Raw genomic sequence first — 13530 nt, forward strand, 5'->3', positions numbered from 1 at the left:
TCACACTACCGCGACTTGGGATCCGACTTGTCAGACCTCAAGTCGCCCCAAGTCGCTTGACATCTGAAAGTCCATGTAAGTGAATGAGAGCCGTCTATATGTACGCTACTGAAGTCGCTCCGACTTCAGAAAAGGTCCCTGTACTACTTCAAGGCGACTTGTAGGCGACTTGTACCCATTGATTTCAATGGAAGTCGCCTACAAGTCGGATCGTGGTCTATAGTGAAGCGACTTCACAGGAAGAGAAGATGTTTTTTTTCACGCAAACCCCTCCCTCCCCCAGAGCGGATTGTAGTTTGATTGGCCACTGGAAAGTCGCCTGTCTTGGAGGCGACTTGAAGTCGCCTTGTAAGTCGCCCCAAGTCGCGCTGAAGTCGCGCTGAAGTCGCCTTGCTAAGTCGCGCTGTAAGTCGTGTTGCCCCTGTGTGAACCAGCGCTTAGGGAGAAGGTTACTGAGATAAGTCTGTATTAAAAGACTGTGCATTTCATCTTAAGTGTTAAATCCGGCGTCTTGTGTCATGAAAGGAAACCTAGAGCATTAACTAACTGCGTAGTTACTTCCTCTTTTTTTTTCTCTGTGCTTTCTGCTTGTTTTAAAACTGCATGTTTTGTATTCTGACCATCTACAGCGTGTGCAGCCTTTGCAGCTTTCAACTTCTGCATTGTGGTATGTAAGATGGAGGTGGCGGGGCACAGGGAACTAGGGCAGGAGCTAGGGCACATGGTACAGACATAGAGAAGGTTGATTTAACCCTTAATTTACCACCCCATGACTCTGCTAAACCCATCATAAACAATGTATGGGCTAGGATACTATAGGGAGCCTCGGTCCAGCCGATCTCCACAACATACCTATTTATTTTTTCTTTCTAAACATTCTAATTAGATACTGAGTCTCTTTTTTTTCCTTTTTTTGCAGTGTGCCAACAGGTTCAAATAGTGCCTTCAATTGCGGTAGTACTAATGCCGCAAACAATTCCCCACTATCTATTACAGTCAGTGAGATATTAGTACTTGAACCCTGTTGGCAAAAAGCCAAATGTCCAAATTTCCCCTTCCCCTTCGCAAGAGATGTCAGTAGCAAAAAAAGAATTATTCAAATAGCATGTTTTAATCAAAAGTTAGCCTCACCAATTTATGTATAACCTTAAAAAAGTGTTATTAACGCTCTACCCATATTTTAAATGGTAAAAACGTAACTAATGTCACAATGCTTCAAAGACCGGGGACAGACTTGATAAGTCTCCCCTGCTCTTCCAATAAGTGACATTACTCCCTGCACTGTCAATCCTTCTTGAAACACAAATTTGTGTAAACCAGTAATACAATCAGGACACTTTTGAGACATTTTTTTCTTTTGGTATTTTCCCTAAGATGACACTAAACGTCTGATTACAGCAAGGCAAAGAAAATATTTTTGCTCACCGCATCAATGCCAGAATCATCCTGCCGATTATAATATGATACACTTTATATCTTATACTTTAGAGTCAAAGCATTCATATATAAATCATTAAAAGTCAGCATTAATACATCACCAGACGAGGAGACACGGCCACTGTACTCCAAGTCACCCTTGGGCCCTCGACTGCCCCTCATGGTTCTGTACTGTTGCAGTATGTTGATGATTTTTTGATTTGTAGTTCTTCAGAGGAGGACTGCCGAGCGGATAGCCTATCTTTATTGAAATGGTTACATGTATGTGGTTACAAAATGTTTAAGAAAAAGTTACAATGTTGTAAAAAAAAAAACAAAAAAAAAAAGTTGATTGAAAAAGACGCAGCGGGATGTTTTGAAATCCCAAAACAAACACCAGTATCAACGCATTATCAAAATATTATAGCATCACTCTACGTTTCATTATAATTAGGGATGAGCTTCGAGTTCGAGTCGAACTCATGTTCGACTCGAACATTGGCTGTTCGCAAGTTCGCCGAACAGCGAACAATTTGGGGTGTTCGCGGCAAATTCGAATGCCGCGGAACACCCTTTAAAAGTCTATGGGAGAAATCAAAAGTGCTAATTTTAAAGGCTTATATGCAAGTTATTGTCATAAAAAGTGTTTGGGGACCGGGTCCTGCCCCAGGGGACAAGGATCAATGCAAAAAAAAGTTTTAAAAATGGCCGTATTTTCAGGAGCAGTGATTTTAATAATGCTTAAAGTCAAACAATAAAAGTGTAATATCCCTTTAAATTTTCGTAGCTGGGGGGTGTCTATAGTATGCCTGTAAAGGGGCGCATGTTTCCCGTGTTTAGAACAGTTTGACAGCAAAATGACATTTCGAAGGAAAAAAGCCATTTAAAACTACTTGCGGCTATTTCATTGCCGGTCCGACAATACACATAGAAGTTCATTGATAAAAACGGCATGGGAATTCCCCACAGGGGAACCCCGAACCAAAATTTAAAAAAAAAAATGACGTGGGGGTCCCCCTAAATTCCATACCAGGCCCTTCAGGTCTGGTATGGATATTAAGGGGAACCCTGGCCAAAATTTTTTAAAAAATGACGTGGGGTCCCCCTAAATTCCATACCAGACCCTTCAGGTCTGGTATGGATTTTAAGGGGAACCCCGCGCCAAAAAAAAAAAAAAAACGGCGTGGGGTCCCCCAAAAATCCATACCAGACCCTTATCCGAGCACGCAACCTGGCAGGCTGCAGGAAAAGAGGGGGGGCCAGAGAGCGGCCCTTCCCCCTGAACCATACCAGGCCACATGCCCTCAACATTGGGAGGGTGCTTTGGGGTAGCCCCCCAAAACACCTTGTCCCCATGTTGATGAGGACAAGGGCCTCATCCCCACAACCCTGGCCGGTGGTTGTGGGGGTCTGCGGGCGGAAGATGATGAAGAAGAGAAGAAGATGAAGAGAAGAGCGGGAGCCTCCCCCCATGCCATGGGTGCGGAGTGGCCCGAGGAGAAGAGGATAGAAGATGCCGCGGAGGAGATGCTGGACGAGAACGCCGGAGGAAGAACCAGAAGAGCCAGAAGAACCAGAAGAAGAAGATGAAGGAAGATAGAAGAAAGAAGAAGCATTTAAATAAAGGAATTGTCAAAAACTGTCTCTTGTCATTTTTAACATTTTTGCCAGTTTTTTAGTGAAATGGTAGGGGTACTTTTGTACATCCTACCTCCTTACCATTTCACACAGGGGGGGGCTGGGATCTGGGGGTCCTCTTGTTAAAGGGGGCTTCCAGATTCCGATAAGCCCCCCGCCCGCAGACCCCCACAACCACCGGCCAGGGTTGTGGGGATGAGGCCCTTGTCCTCATCAACATGGGGACAAGGTGTTTTGGGGGGCTACCCCAAAGCACCCTCCCAATGTTGAGGGCATGTGGCCTGGTACGGTCCAGGGGGGGCGCTCTCTCGCCCCCCCTCTTTTCCTGCGGCCTGCCAGGTTGCGTGCTCGGATAAGGGTCTGGTATGGAATTTAGGGGGACCCCCACGTCATTTTTTTTTTAAATTTTGGCCGGGGTTCCCCTTAATATCCATACCAGACCTGAAGGGCCTGGTATGGAATTTAGGGGGACCCCCACGTCATTTTTTTTAAATTTTGTTTCGGGGTTCCCCTGTGGGGAATTCCCATGCCGTTTTTATCAATGAACTTCTATGTGTATTGTCGGACCGGCAATGCAATAGCCGCGAGTAGTTTTAAATGGCTTTTTTCCTTCGAAATGTCATTTTGCTGTCAGACTGTTCTAAACATGAGAAACATGCGCCCCTTTACAGGCATACTATAGACACCCCCCAGCTACGAAATTTAAAGGGATATTACACTTCTATTGTTTGACTTTAAGCATTATTAAAATCACTGCTCCTGAAAAAACTTTTTTTTGCCTTGATACATGTTCCCTGGGGCAGGACCCGGGTCCCCAAACACTTTTTATGACAATAACTTGCATATAAGCCTTTAAAATTAGCACTTTTGATTATTCATGTTCGTGTCCCATAGACTTTAACGGTGTTCGCGTGTTCGAACAAACTTTTTTCCTGTTCGCATGTTCTGGTGCGACTCGAACAGGAGGGTGTTCGGCTCATCCCTAATTATAATACAATGATAATACAATACAATGGAAAGGTGTCATCTTACCTTATGACACTTGACAAATTCCACACAGACAAACAGATTACCTTATTTTATCTACTTATTTTATCTCTAAGCGACAGAAAGGCAAGCAAAGAGGTTTGGGTTTTTCTGGCACACTCTATCAGATATCTTTATATACTGTATTATATTACTTTGGGCTTCTCAGAACCCTTTGGAACTATCTCAGAGTCCCTTCTTTTTGGAACTATCTCAGAGTCCCTTCTTTTTGGAACTATCTCAGAGTTCGTTACACTTCCGTCACCCGAACAGACTTCTACCGAGGTTCATACATTTACATAAATGTTTTTAACACTACACCTTCTGTTAATCCCATATAGGGAAACGGTCTTTTAACCACTTGCCGCCCGCCCTATTACCAAATGACGATGGCAAAGTGGTTTGATATTCCTGACTGGACGTCATATGACGTGATCAGAATTATATCGAGCCGCTGCCCCCGGGGGCGCGCATCGCGGCGATCGTTGTTGCGGGGTGTCAGTCTGACACCCCGCAACACCGATCTAGGTAAAGAGTCTCTGACGGAGACTCTTTACCACGTGATCAGCCGTGTCCAATCACGGCTGATCACGATGTAAATAGAAAGAGCCGGTGATCGGCTTTTCCTCACTCGCGTCTGACAGACGCGAGTAGAGGAGAGCCGATCGGCTGCCCTCCTGACAGGGGGGGTCTGTGTTGATTGTTTATCAGCACAGCACCCCCCTCGGATCCTACCCAGGACCAGCAGAAAAGCCGCCCAGGACCACCAGGGAAGCCATCCACACTGGACCACCAGGTATGCCCCCCCTAGACCCCCAGGGAAATGCCACTATGTGCCCAGGCAGCTGCCAATCTGTGCCCAGGCAGCTGACAATCAGTGCCCACTCCAATGCCTACCACTGCCAGTGCCACCAGGGATGCCCATCAGTGCCTCATATCAGTGCCGCGTATCAGTGCCCATCAGTGCCACGTATCAGTGCCCATCAGTGCCCAGCAGTGCCACGTATCAGTGCCCATCAGTGCCCAGCAGTGCCGCCTATCAGTGCCCAGCAGTGCCGCCTATCAGTGCCGCCTATCAGTGCCACCCTATCAGTGTCCAGCAGTGCCCGGCAGTTCCACCTTTCAGTGCCCATCAGTGTCGCCTATCAGTGCCCATCAGTGCCAACCAGTACCACCCAGTGCCACCCATAAGTGCCCATCAGTGCCGCCTATCAATGCCCATCAGTGCTGCATATCAGTGCCACCCATCAATGCCGCCTACCAGTGCCCATCAGTGCCGCATATCAGTGCCTATCGTCAGTGCCCGTCAGTGCCCGCTCATTGGTGCCACCTCATCGGTGCCGCCGTATCAGTGCCTGTCAGTGCCAGCTTATCAGTGCCCATCAGTGAAAGAGAAAACTTACTTATTTACAAATTTTTTTAACAGAAACAAAAGCAAAACTTTTATTTTTTTCAAAATTTTCGGTCTTTTTTTATTTGTTTAGCAAAAAATAAAAACCGCAGAGGTGATCAAATACCACCAAAAGAAAGCTCTATTTGTGGGAACAAAATGATAACAATTTAGTTTGGGTACAGTGTTGGATGACCGCGCAATTGTCATTCAAACTGCGACAGCGCTAAAAGCTGAAAATTGGTCTGGGCAGGAAGGAGTCTAAGTGCCCTGTATTGAAGTGGTTAAACTAAAAGTCACGGTGAGAGAAACAATAATAATTAAATCACTCACCAGACTTAGAAACTTGGATGATGACCATCCCATGAATGACGACCATCCCACTTCTGACATCAAAGCTGTTGGGGTGTAAGTATGTTCTAAAAGCAAGGGAACCCTCGTATGATATCCTGCTTAGAGTGTTCCTTCAAACCCATTCAGATCTGGAGATCATTCCGATAAGAAAATAATGACACACATACAAGGCATGCCGTTCAGAATGATCTAATCTTTTACTTCCGTATTTCACTTATATAACTAAAATGACATCACAACAAAAGTCCAACCCCTTCATTAATATATGGTAAAGTTACAGACATACAGGATGTTTAAAACAAGCCAAAAATAGAATATTAATAACTCATATAGAAACTAACAACAGGAAAAGGCTAATGCCCCGTACACACGGTCGGACATTGATCGGACATTCCGACAACAAAATAACTTTTTTCCGACGGATGTTGGCTCAAACTTGTCTTGCATACACACGGTCACACAAAGTTGACGGAAAATCCGATCGTTCTGAACGCGGTGACGTAAAACACATACGTCGGGGCTATAAACGTGGCAGTAGCCAATAGCTTTCATCTTTTCATCGTGGCACTTTGTGTGTCGGATTTGTGTACACACGATCGGAAATTCCGACAACGGATGTTGTTGTCGGAAAATGTTATAGCCTGCTCTCAAACTTTGTGTGTCGGAAAATCCGATGGAGAAAGTCAGATGGAGCCCACACACACACGGTCGGAATTTCCGACAACACGCTCCGATCGCACATTTTCCGTCGGAAAATCCGACCGTGTGTACGGGGCATTACAGGAAAGGACTTACACGTCATTTAAAAGAAGTCAGGCCATTTACAAGAAATTGAAACTTAACTTTTCATAAACGTCACATATACATATTATTCTAAAATGGATACACATTTTTATAGCTAAAATGGTGGACAACAAGCTAAAATATCCCTACAATAAAGTAACACCAATCAAAGTTTGAATTTTTTTTTTTTTTTTTTGCTTTGTTACATTTTTGTGTATGGATTGCATAAAAATTAAAATTATTTTTGCAAGACAAAATCACCATAAAAAGCCTTGTCTTGCCGACCGCCTAATTGTAAATATAGGTCATGTTTTTGACATTAAATACCGGGGTTATGGCTGCAGTTAGATGCCATAACCCCGGTATCTTTTTTTTTTTTAGTTAGGCGGCCAGCTTTCTGATAAAATCTGGCAGATTTGCTGCATGATCAATTTAGGCAGCGGGAGAGGTTCCCCCACTCAGCTCTATGCCCTTGGAGGACCAGAGCAACCTCACTTCCGGTTCTCAGGCTTAAAGAGATGATTTTTTTTTTTTAAGTCGCAGTGTCAAAACAATTTTTTTTTTTCATTTACTTTTAAAGGTAACTGTCTTTTTGACCCCAGATCTCTCAATAAAGAGGTGTCATGCTTATTTTTATTACAAGGGATGTTTACATTCCTTGTAATAGGAATAAACGTGATAAAAACAAAAAATAAAATGAGGGGACTGTGTAAAAATAAAAAGGAAAATAAATAAGGAAAAAAAACATTTAAAGTGCCCCATCACTCCGTGCTTGCGCGCAGAAGCGAACACATACGTAAGTCGCACCCAGATCTGTAAACGGTGTTCAAACCAGACATGTGAGGTATTGTCGCGATCGTTAGAGCGAAAGCAATAATTCTAGTGCAAGAACTCCTCTGTAACTCTAAACAGTTAACCTGGAAAATATTTTAAAGCGTCGCCTATGGAGAAGTACCGTAGTTTGTTGCCATTCCACAAACGTGCACAATTTTAAAGCATGACATGTTAGGTATTTATTTACTTGGCGTAACATCTTCTTTCACATTATACAAAAAATATGGTGCAACTATTGTAGTTTGGGTTTTTTTTCATAAAAATATTGCATTTGAAAGACAGTGTGACATAAAATTTTGCAACAACCGCCATTTTATTCTCTAGGGCCTCTGCTAAAATATTTATATAATGTTTGGGGGTTCTAAGTAATTTTCTAGCAAAAAATACTGATTTTAACTTGTAAGCAACAAATGTCATAAAAAAGGCTTGGTCAGAAAGTGGTTAAAAAAAATAAAAAATATTAATACATACGGTATATGTGTTCTTTTGCTATCTTAAACCCTTTTCTAATTGCCTGCTACCAATCTTGGGTCAGGACGGAGTGCTGTCTATACCAGCTTGGTCTTTGCTGGGAGAGTGCAGTGAGCGTTCAATGTTTAATCAATATTTTTGATTACTTTTTCCTTTGCTTTGATATATCTCTGCAGCTTCCTGAAATAATTCTCTCACACTGATCTTGCAACAATGCCGGTCTTCCAAAAACAAACTGCAATCTTAACCTTCCTTACCAATGCAAATATCAGAAGAGCCCACCATGTGCAAAAGGACTATAAATTTACCAATGAGGAAAACTGCCAATTTTATACAACTTGAACCATATGTAATATATATATATATATATATATATATATATATATATATATATATATATATATATATATATAAATGTACATTAACTATATTTACAAATTACTGAAAATCGTACGAATTTGGTAAACAATTTCCCTTATTGGTACATTTCAAGTTTATGATTTCAGGGATCTTGCTAAAAATTACTATATCTACAGCTCATAATACATTAGTGTGATGGTCAGTGGGAAGAATGTTCCCTAAACTTGTGGGAATTGGGAAGAATGACTCTCTTATTGATAACTAAAAAGTTTAAAGGTGTCAGTGGGAACTTATCTGAGAGGCAGAAATTGCTCATTGTACAAGGAGCCCCTAGCAACTTCTAGGTTTCCCTAGGAACCCTAGGGTTCCATGGATCCATGCATGGTTGAGAAGCCCTGGTCTACTCACTCATTTAATTCAATTACACTGTGGGGATAGTTTTTTTTTTTTTGATTCAGGGCATAGTCCAGCAACATATAGTCAGTTATAAACTATTTAAGGGCTTCTTCCACAGGCCAGGTGAGCTCAGTCTACCCTAGGGTCTACTTAGCAGTGGAAGCTTTATTTTAGGTAATAGTTTTAAAAGCAGAAAGGTGTGAAACAAAAAAAAAAAAAACAACTGTAGATCTTATCAATGACCTGATTGTTTTTAATGTGTTTATCAGCATACTTAAGAAGCCTCAAGCTCAAAACCAAATCAACAAGGGACTTGGCAAAATTCAACACCATCGGTATTAAGTTCGGAGTGAACCATCATGTCCTATTTTCCGGGATCGGATGCCCTCTTTTTGTTTGTCTACATCTCCACATTTGTAACAGGTCTTCCCATGAACATAATGGCCCTGTGTACGCTCATTAAAAAATTTAGGCAAGGTGTCGTACCAGTGGACGTCCTGCTGATCAACCTGACCATTTCCGATTTGCTTCTTTTGATATTTCTCCCCTTCCGCATGTTGGAAGCAGCATCTGACATGCAGTGGAATATGCCATATGTTTTATGTCCTTTGTCTGCGTATATGTACTTCTGCAGTATTTACATCTCCTCTCTCTCCCTCATGGCCATCAGTGTGGAGAGATATCTTGCTGTTGCCTTTCCTATCAAATACAAGCTTGTCCAGAAACCAATCTACCCTGTGCTGGCTAGCCTCTTCATCTGGATCATTGGATCTGTTCACTGCAGTATTGTGTTAATTGTGGAGCACACTATTCCCAGCAATATGACGGAACAAAACAATACGATGTGCTACTCTACATTTTCACCAGCCCAGCTCGAAGTTCTACTCCCAGTGAGACTTGAAGTTAGTATTGTTCTCTATTTCATCCCATTTCTGATCACTGTCTTCTGCTATTCCAACTTCATCAAGATTGTTCTCTCCCAGACTCGTCTGCAGAAAAAGAGAAGAATAAGAGCCATTTGTTTAGTGGTGATCACCCTCATTAATTTCATTCTTTGTTTTATGCCCTATAATTTATCGCATGTTGTGGGGTTTTTCCAAGGCAATAGTCCACAATGGAGAGTCTATGCTCTGCTCTTGAGTACCTTCAATGCATCGTTGGATCCCCTCATATTCTACTTCTCATCTGCTTCCTTTCAGAAAGTCTTTTTGGAGGGGCTGGTGCACGTTTTTGAAAAAGTTGCATTTTCAACATGCAGTTGCAGTTGTGGAAAATGTTGTGATGCAATTTGCATTGCTCCTTGCGAGAGAGAGACTAAAGGGACCATATTTTCAGTTTAGGATTATACAGAGCCACAAAAAAATATGTGTAGTCATTGGATGTCTTTGATGTCAAGGAGCAGCCCGAAAAAAAGTTTGTCCTTGGCTTTAAATGTGATCAACTACACAGCAAAATGTACATTTTTTTCTGAATATTGTATTTAATTTGGTCTGTCTTTATGTTTTTTTTTTTTTTTTTTATCCTAATAGTAATGGTTAGATTTGTTTTTACACAAAAGATTAGGGCTTTTAGTTGGCATATTATTCCTACCTCTAGTCACAAATATTGCCTGTATTTAAATATTTCTGAGATTGTTTTTTTATGGATACCAAAAACAAGAATGCCTTTCAATTTTATATCACATCTTCAGAGTCCGTTTAGAAAAATTGGACAAAAAAACGGGTTCCATCAAGCATGAGGGGGTGTCATTCCACAAAGACACTTCTCTACCCCACACTTCCACCCATTTTCTGCATTCTCTCATTTTCCTTTGCTTGACCCAGAGAGTTGTTAAGAGATTTTATCAAGCCTGGAAGTCTTTACAGCAAACTACAGCATTTCAAAGAGGACATTTTCATCTGTTTTTGCAAAAGAACGCCCAAACCAGGCAAAGACGTTGAACATAATAACTATATCTTCAACTGTATGGGTAAATGGGCACACGGTACTACAAAGAAAGGTATGTCCTGATAAAAAAACATTTGGAAAGAGTAAGGAAGTTTGGGGACTCTTGATGGTTTTCCATGCTATCCAGGATTGATTGTCCTGGATGGTATGGAAATCCAGGGAGATTGATTGCGATGAAACCCTAAAGTGCACTGGTGGTATCCCAATAGGGCTTCTAAGTGATGGGGGGCTGCTCTCATGAACTGAGGAACAGGAACTAGAACTGGAACTGGAAAACAGATAAAACATGTTAGTTTTTTCTTTTAGTAAAGTAAGGGAAGGTTTAATCCATGTCAGCTTTTTATTTCTGCCCCTGCTGCTGATTTTCCCTCACTGCCTGTCTGGCAATTACCATTGTGACAGTAAGGCCCCTTTCAGACAAGAGATCAACCTGTTTTTCAGGCGGACTTGATTGGACCCTCCATTTTCCTCTATGGGCAGTGGGATGTAAATGGACTTTTACTGTCCGTTTACACCCGGCCACCTCCGATCTGATCCGTCAAAAATTTGTTCCCTTCCATCTGGCCAGATCGGAGGACAGTCTGGTGTAAACGGATAGCTGGTCCATTTGCATCCAACTACCCATAGAGCAGAGCGGGCAGTGTCCATGTTTGCTCTACATAAGTGGAGCAGACACGGTCCTGTCATCTGTCCGCTACGCACAGCTCAGTAGGGGATCAACAGACAGATCCCCTGTTGAGAAAAACTGTATCTGGCCCATGTAAAAGGGGCCTTGGTGAGAGGATATCCCTCCAAGGCAGCCCCAGATCGCAGTAGAAATCCCGACAGCCACTCTAATCCTTCCACTTTCTGTCAATGCCTGGCTGCCAAAAATGACAACCAGCTGTTGTGGGTAAACACAACTGCTGTAGAAGCTGCTGTTGTCAAAAAAAATGAACCATATAACAGTGTTTATAAACAATGTTCAAAAGCCAAGATAGGGAGATACAAAGTATCATTGTTACTTTTGTATCTATTCAATTTTGTTAATCTGATGGGCTTCAATCTGTTTATGATGTCAGTAAAAGAAACCTAAAAAGTAAAACAAAGTTATATATTCCTATTTAACCCCTTTTTTCGATGTGTAGTTTACACCAACAAGCCTTAATTGAGTGTTTTATTTTCCTCTTTTCCCCAAATTATTATTATCCTGAAGATTTTTTTTTTTTTTTGTTTATCTCTATTTTTCGAAAAAAAAAAAATTTTAATTAAATTTTTTATTTTATTAGAATTCAGCTTAACAGTCAACTAAGGACAAAGACATATGTCCATGTATAATATTTACATAATATCCAAAACTCCCCCCCCCAGTCAAGGGCCCCAGCCTCCCTAGCTATTCATGTTCCTAATATCTCTCAGTGCACCAATATTTTTTCGAACAATTAATTTTTTTTTTTTATATTTCCCACTTAATTATTTTAATTTCATTTTTATTCATTGTGCTTATTAGTTAAAAAGCATTTAAAAGGTTAAACATAAAATTAAACAACTGCAAAATTGGAAAACTAGTCTTTATTTTATCTGTAAATAACTTTGCAATGCCTTGTACCAGAATCATAATTTTAGTGTCATTTTAAACAGGACAAATTATAGAATTAAAAATGTATATTTTTTTTTTTTTTTGTGCCCTTTTGTATATTCTCTTTATATTGGTATAGGTTATTCAGGTTAAACAGCCTTGTTAATTATTAAATTTTTACAAAAGTTGGTATCTCCGCCTTACATTTTCAATACATTATTATTTATTATTATTATTATACAGGATTTATATAGCGCCGACAGTTTACGCAGCACTTTACAACATTAGGGCAGACAGTACAAGTACAATACAATTCAATACAGTAGGAATCAGAGGGCCCTCCTCATTAGAGCTTACAATCTAGGAGGGAGGGTCAAGTTGTACAAAAGGGTAATAGCTGTGGGGGATGAGCTAATGGAGAAAATAGTGCAGTTGTTAGATGGAGGCAGGATAGGCTTCTCTGAAGAGGAAAGTTTTCAGGGATCGCATAAAAGTGGATACATTTGGAGACAGTCTGACAGATTGGGGTAAGGAATTCCAGAGGATGGGCGAGGCTCGGGAGAAGTCCTGGAGGCGGATATGGGAGGAGGTGATGAGGGAGCTAGAGAGCAGGAGGTCTTGGGAGGAACGGGGATGGCGATTAGGTTGGTATTTTGAGACTAGGTAATACATTAATCTATATTAGACATACCATCCCTCCCTCATCACATAACCTGAAAAGAAAATTTCAAAGTTTAGTAAATAATTAAATAAATCCCATAACCGCCCCTCCCTCCCCCCTTCTCTCTCTCTCCCCCCCCTCCCACCCCCCATGGATCCACCCTCATGACTCCTCTTAACACTCCACCATCATCATATATTCTGATGATTTTTTAAACTCTAGCCACCTCTCCCATACACTGTTATATGTTTCCATGGAGTCTTCACTTCTATGTATTGTTTCTTCTATTGATCTCAACCAATCTATGTTTACTATCCATTCTTTCATTGAGGGGGGATCAGGAGTTCTCCATACTCTTGGTATCAGGCTTTTGGCTGCATTCAGAAGGTGGGGTACCAAGGTATTCTTGTATTGAGCTACTCTTTTATCCATATCATGGAACAGACATATCCACGGCTCTTTCCGAACATGCTCTCCTGTTATTTGGTAAATGTTATCTATGATCCTTTCCCAATAAGGCTGAATCTTCACACAGTCCCACCATAGGTGTGCAAAGGTCCCCAGGGCCCCACATCCCCTCCAGCATGTTGGTGAGGTCTCTACACTATACTTCTGTAATATTTGCGGGACAACATACCATCTCGCCATCAGTTTATAACACATTTCTATTGTCTTAATATACCTAGAGGTAGAGCA

The 13530-nt window shown here is 41.4% G+C and overlaps 1 protein-coding gene across 1 annotated transcript; it reads left to right on the forward strand.

Annotated features, from left to right (window-relative positions):
• Nucleotides 1–601: 601 nt before the first annotated feature.
• Nucleotides 602–12806, forward strand: LOC141110462 (free fatty acid receptor 2-like). Its single transcript, XM_073601816.1, has 2 exons — nt 602–667; nt 8938–12806. Exon 2 carries the CDS (start codon nt 9028–9030, stop codon nt 10006–10008), a length of 981 nt encoding a protein of 326 aa, XP_073457917.1. The 5' UTR covers nt 602–667; nt 8938–9027; the 3' UTR covers nt 10009–12806.
• The last annotated feature ends 724 nt before the right edge of the window (nt 12807–13530 follow it).

This window comes from Aquarana catesbeiana, linkage group LG10 (genome assembly GCF_042186555.1).
Source record: "Aquarana catesbeiana isolate 2022-GZ linkage group LG10, ASM4218655v1, whole genome shotgun sequence".
In the NCBI taxonomy this organism is placed as follows: domain Eukaryota; kingdom Metazoa; phylum Chordata; class Amphibia; order Anura; family Ranidae; genus Aquarana; species Aquarana catesbeiana.

Coding starts and splice junctions, on each gene's coding strand:
- LOC141110462 (XM_073601816.1), top strand. CDS start 9,028: ATGTCCTATTTTCCGGGATCGGATGCCCTCTTTTTGTTTGTCTACATC.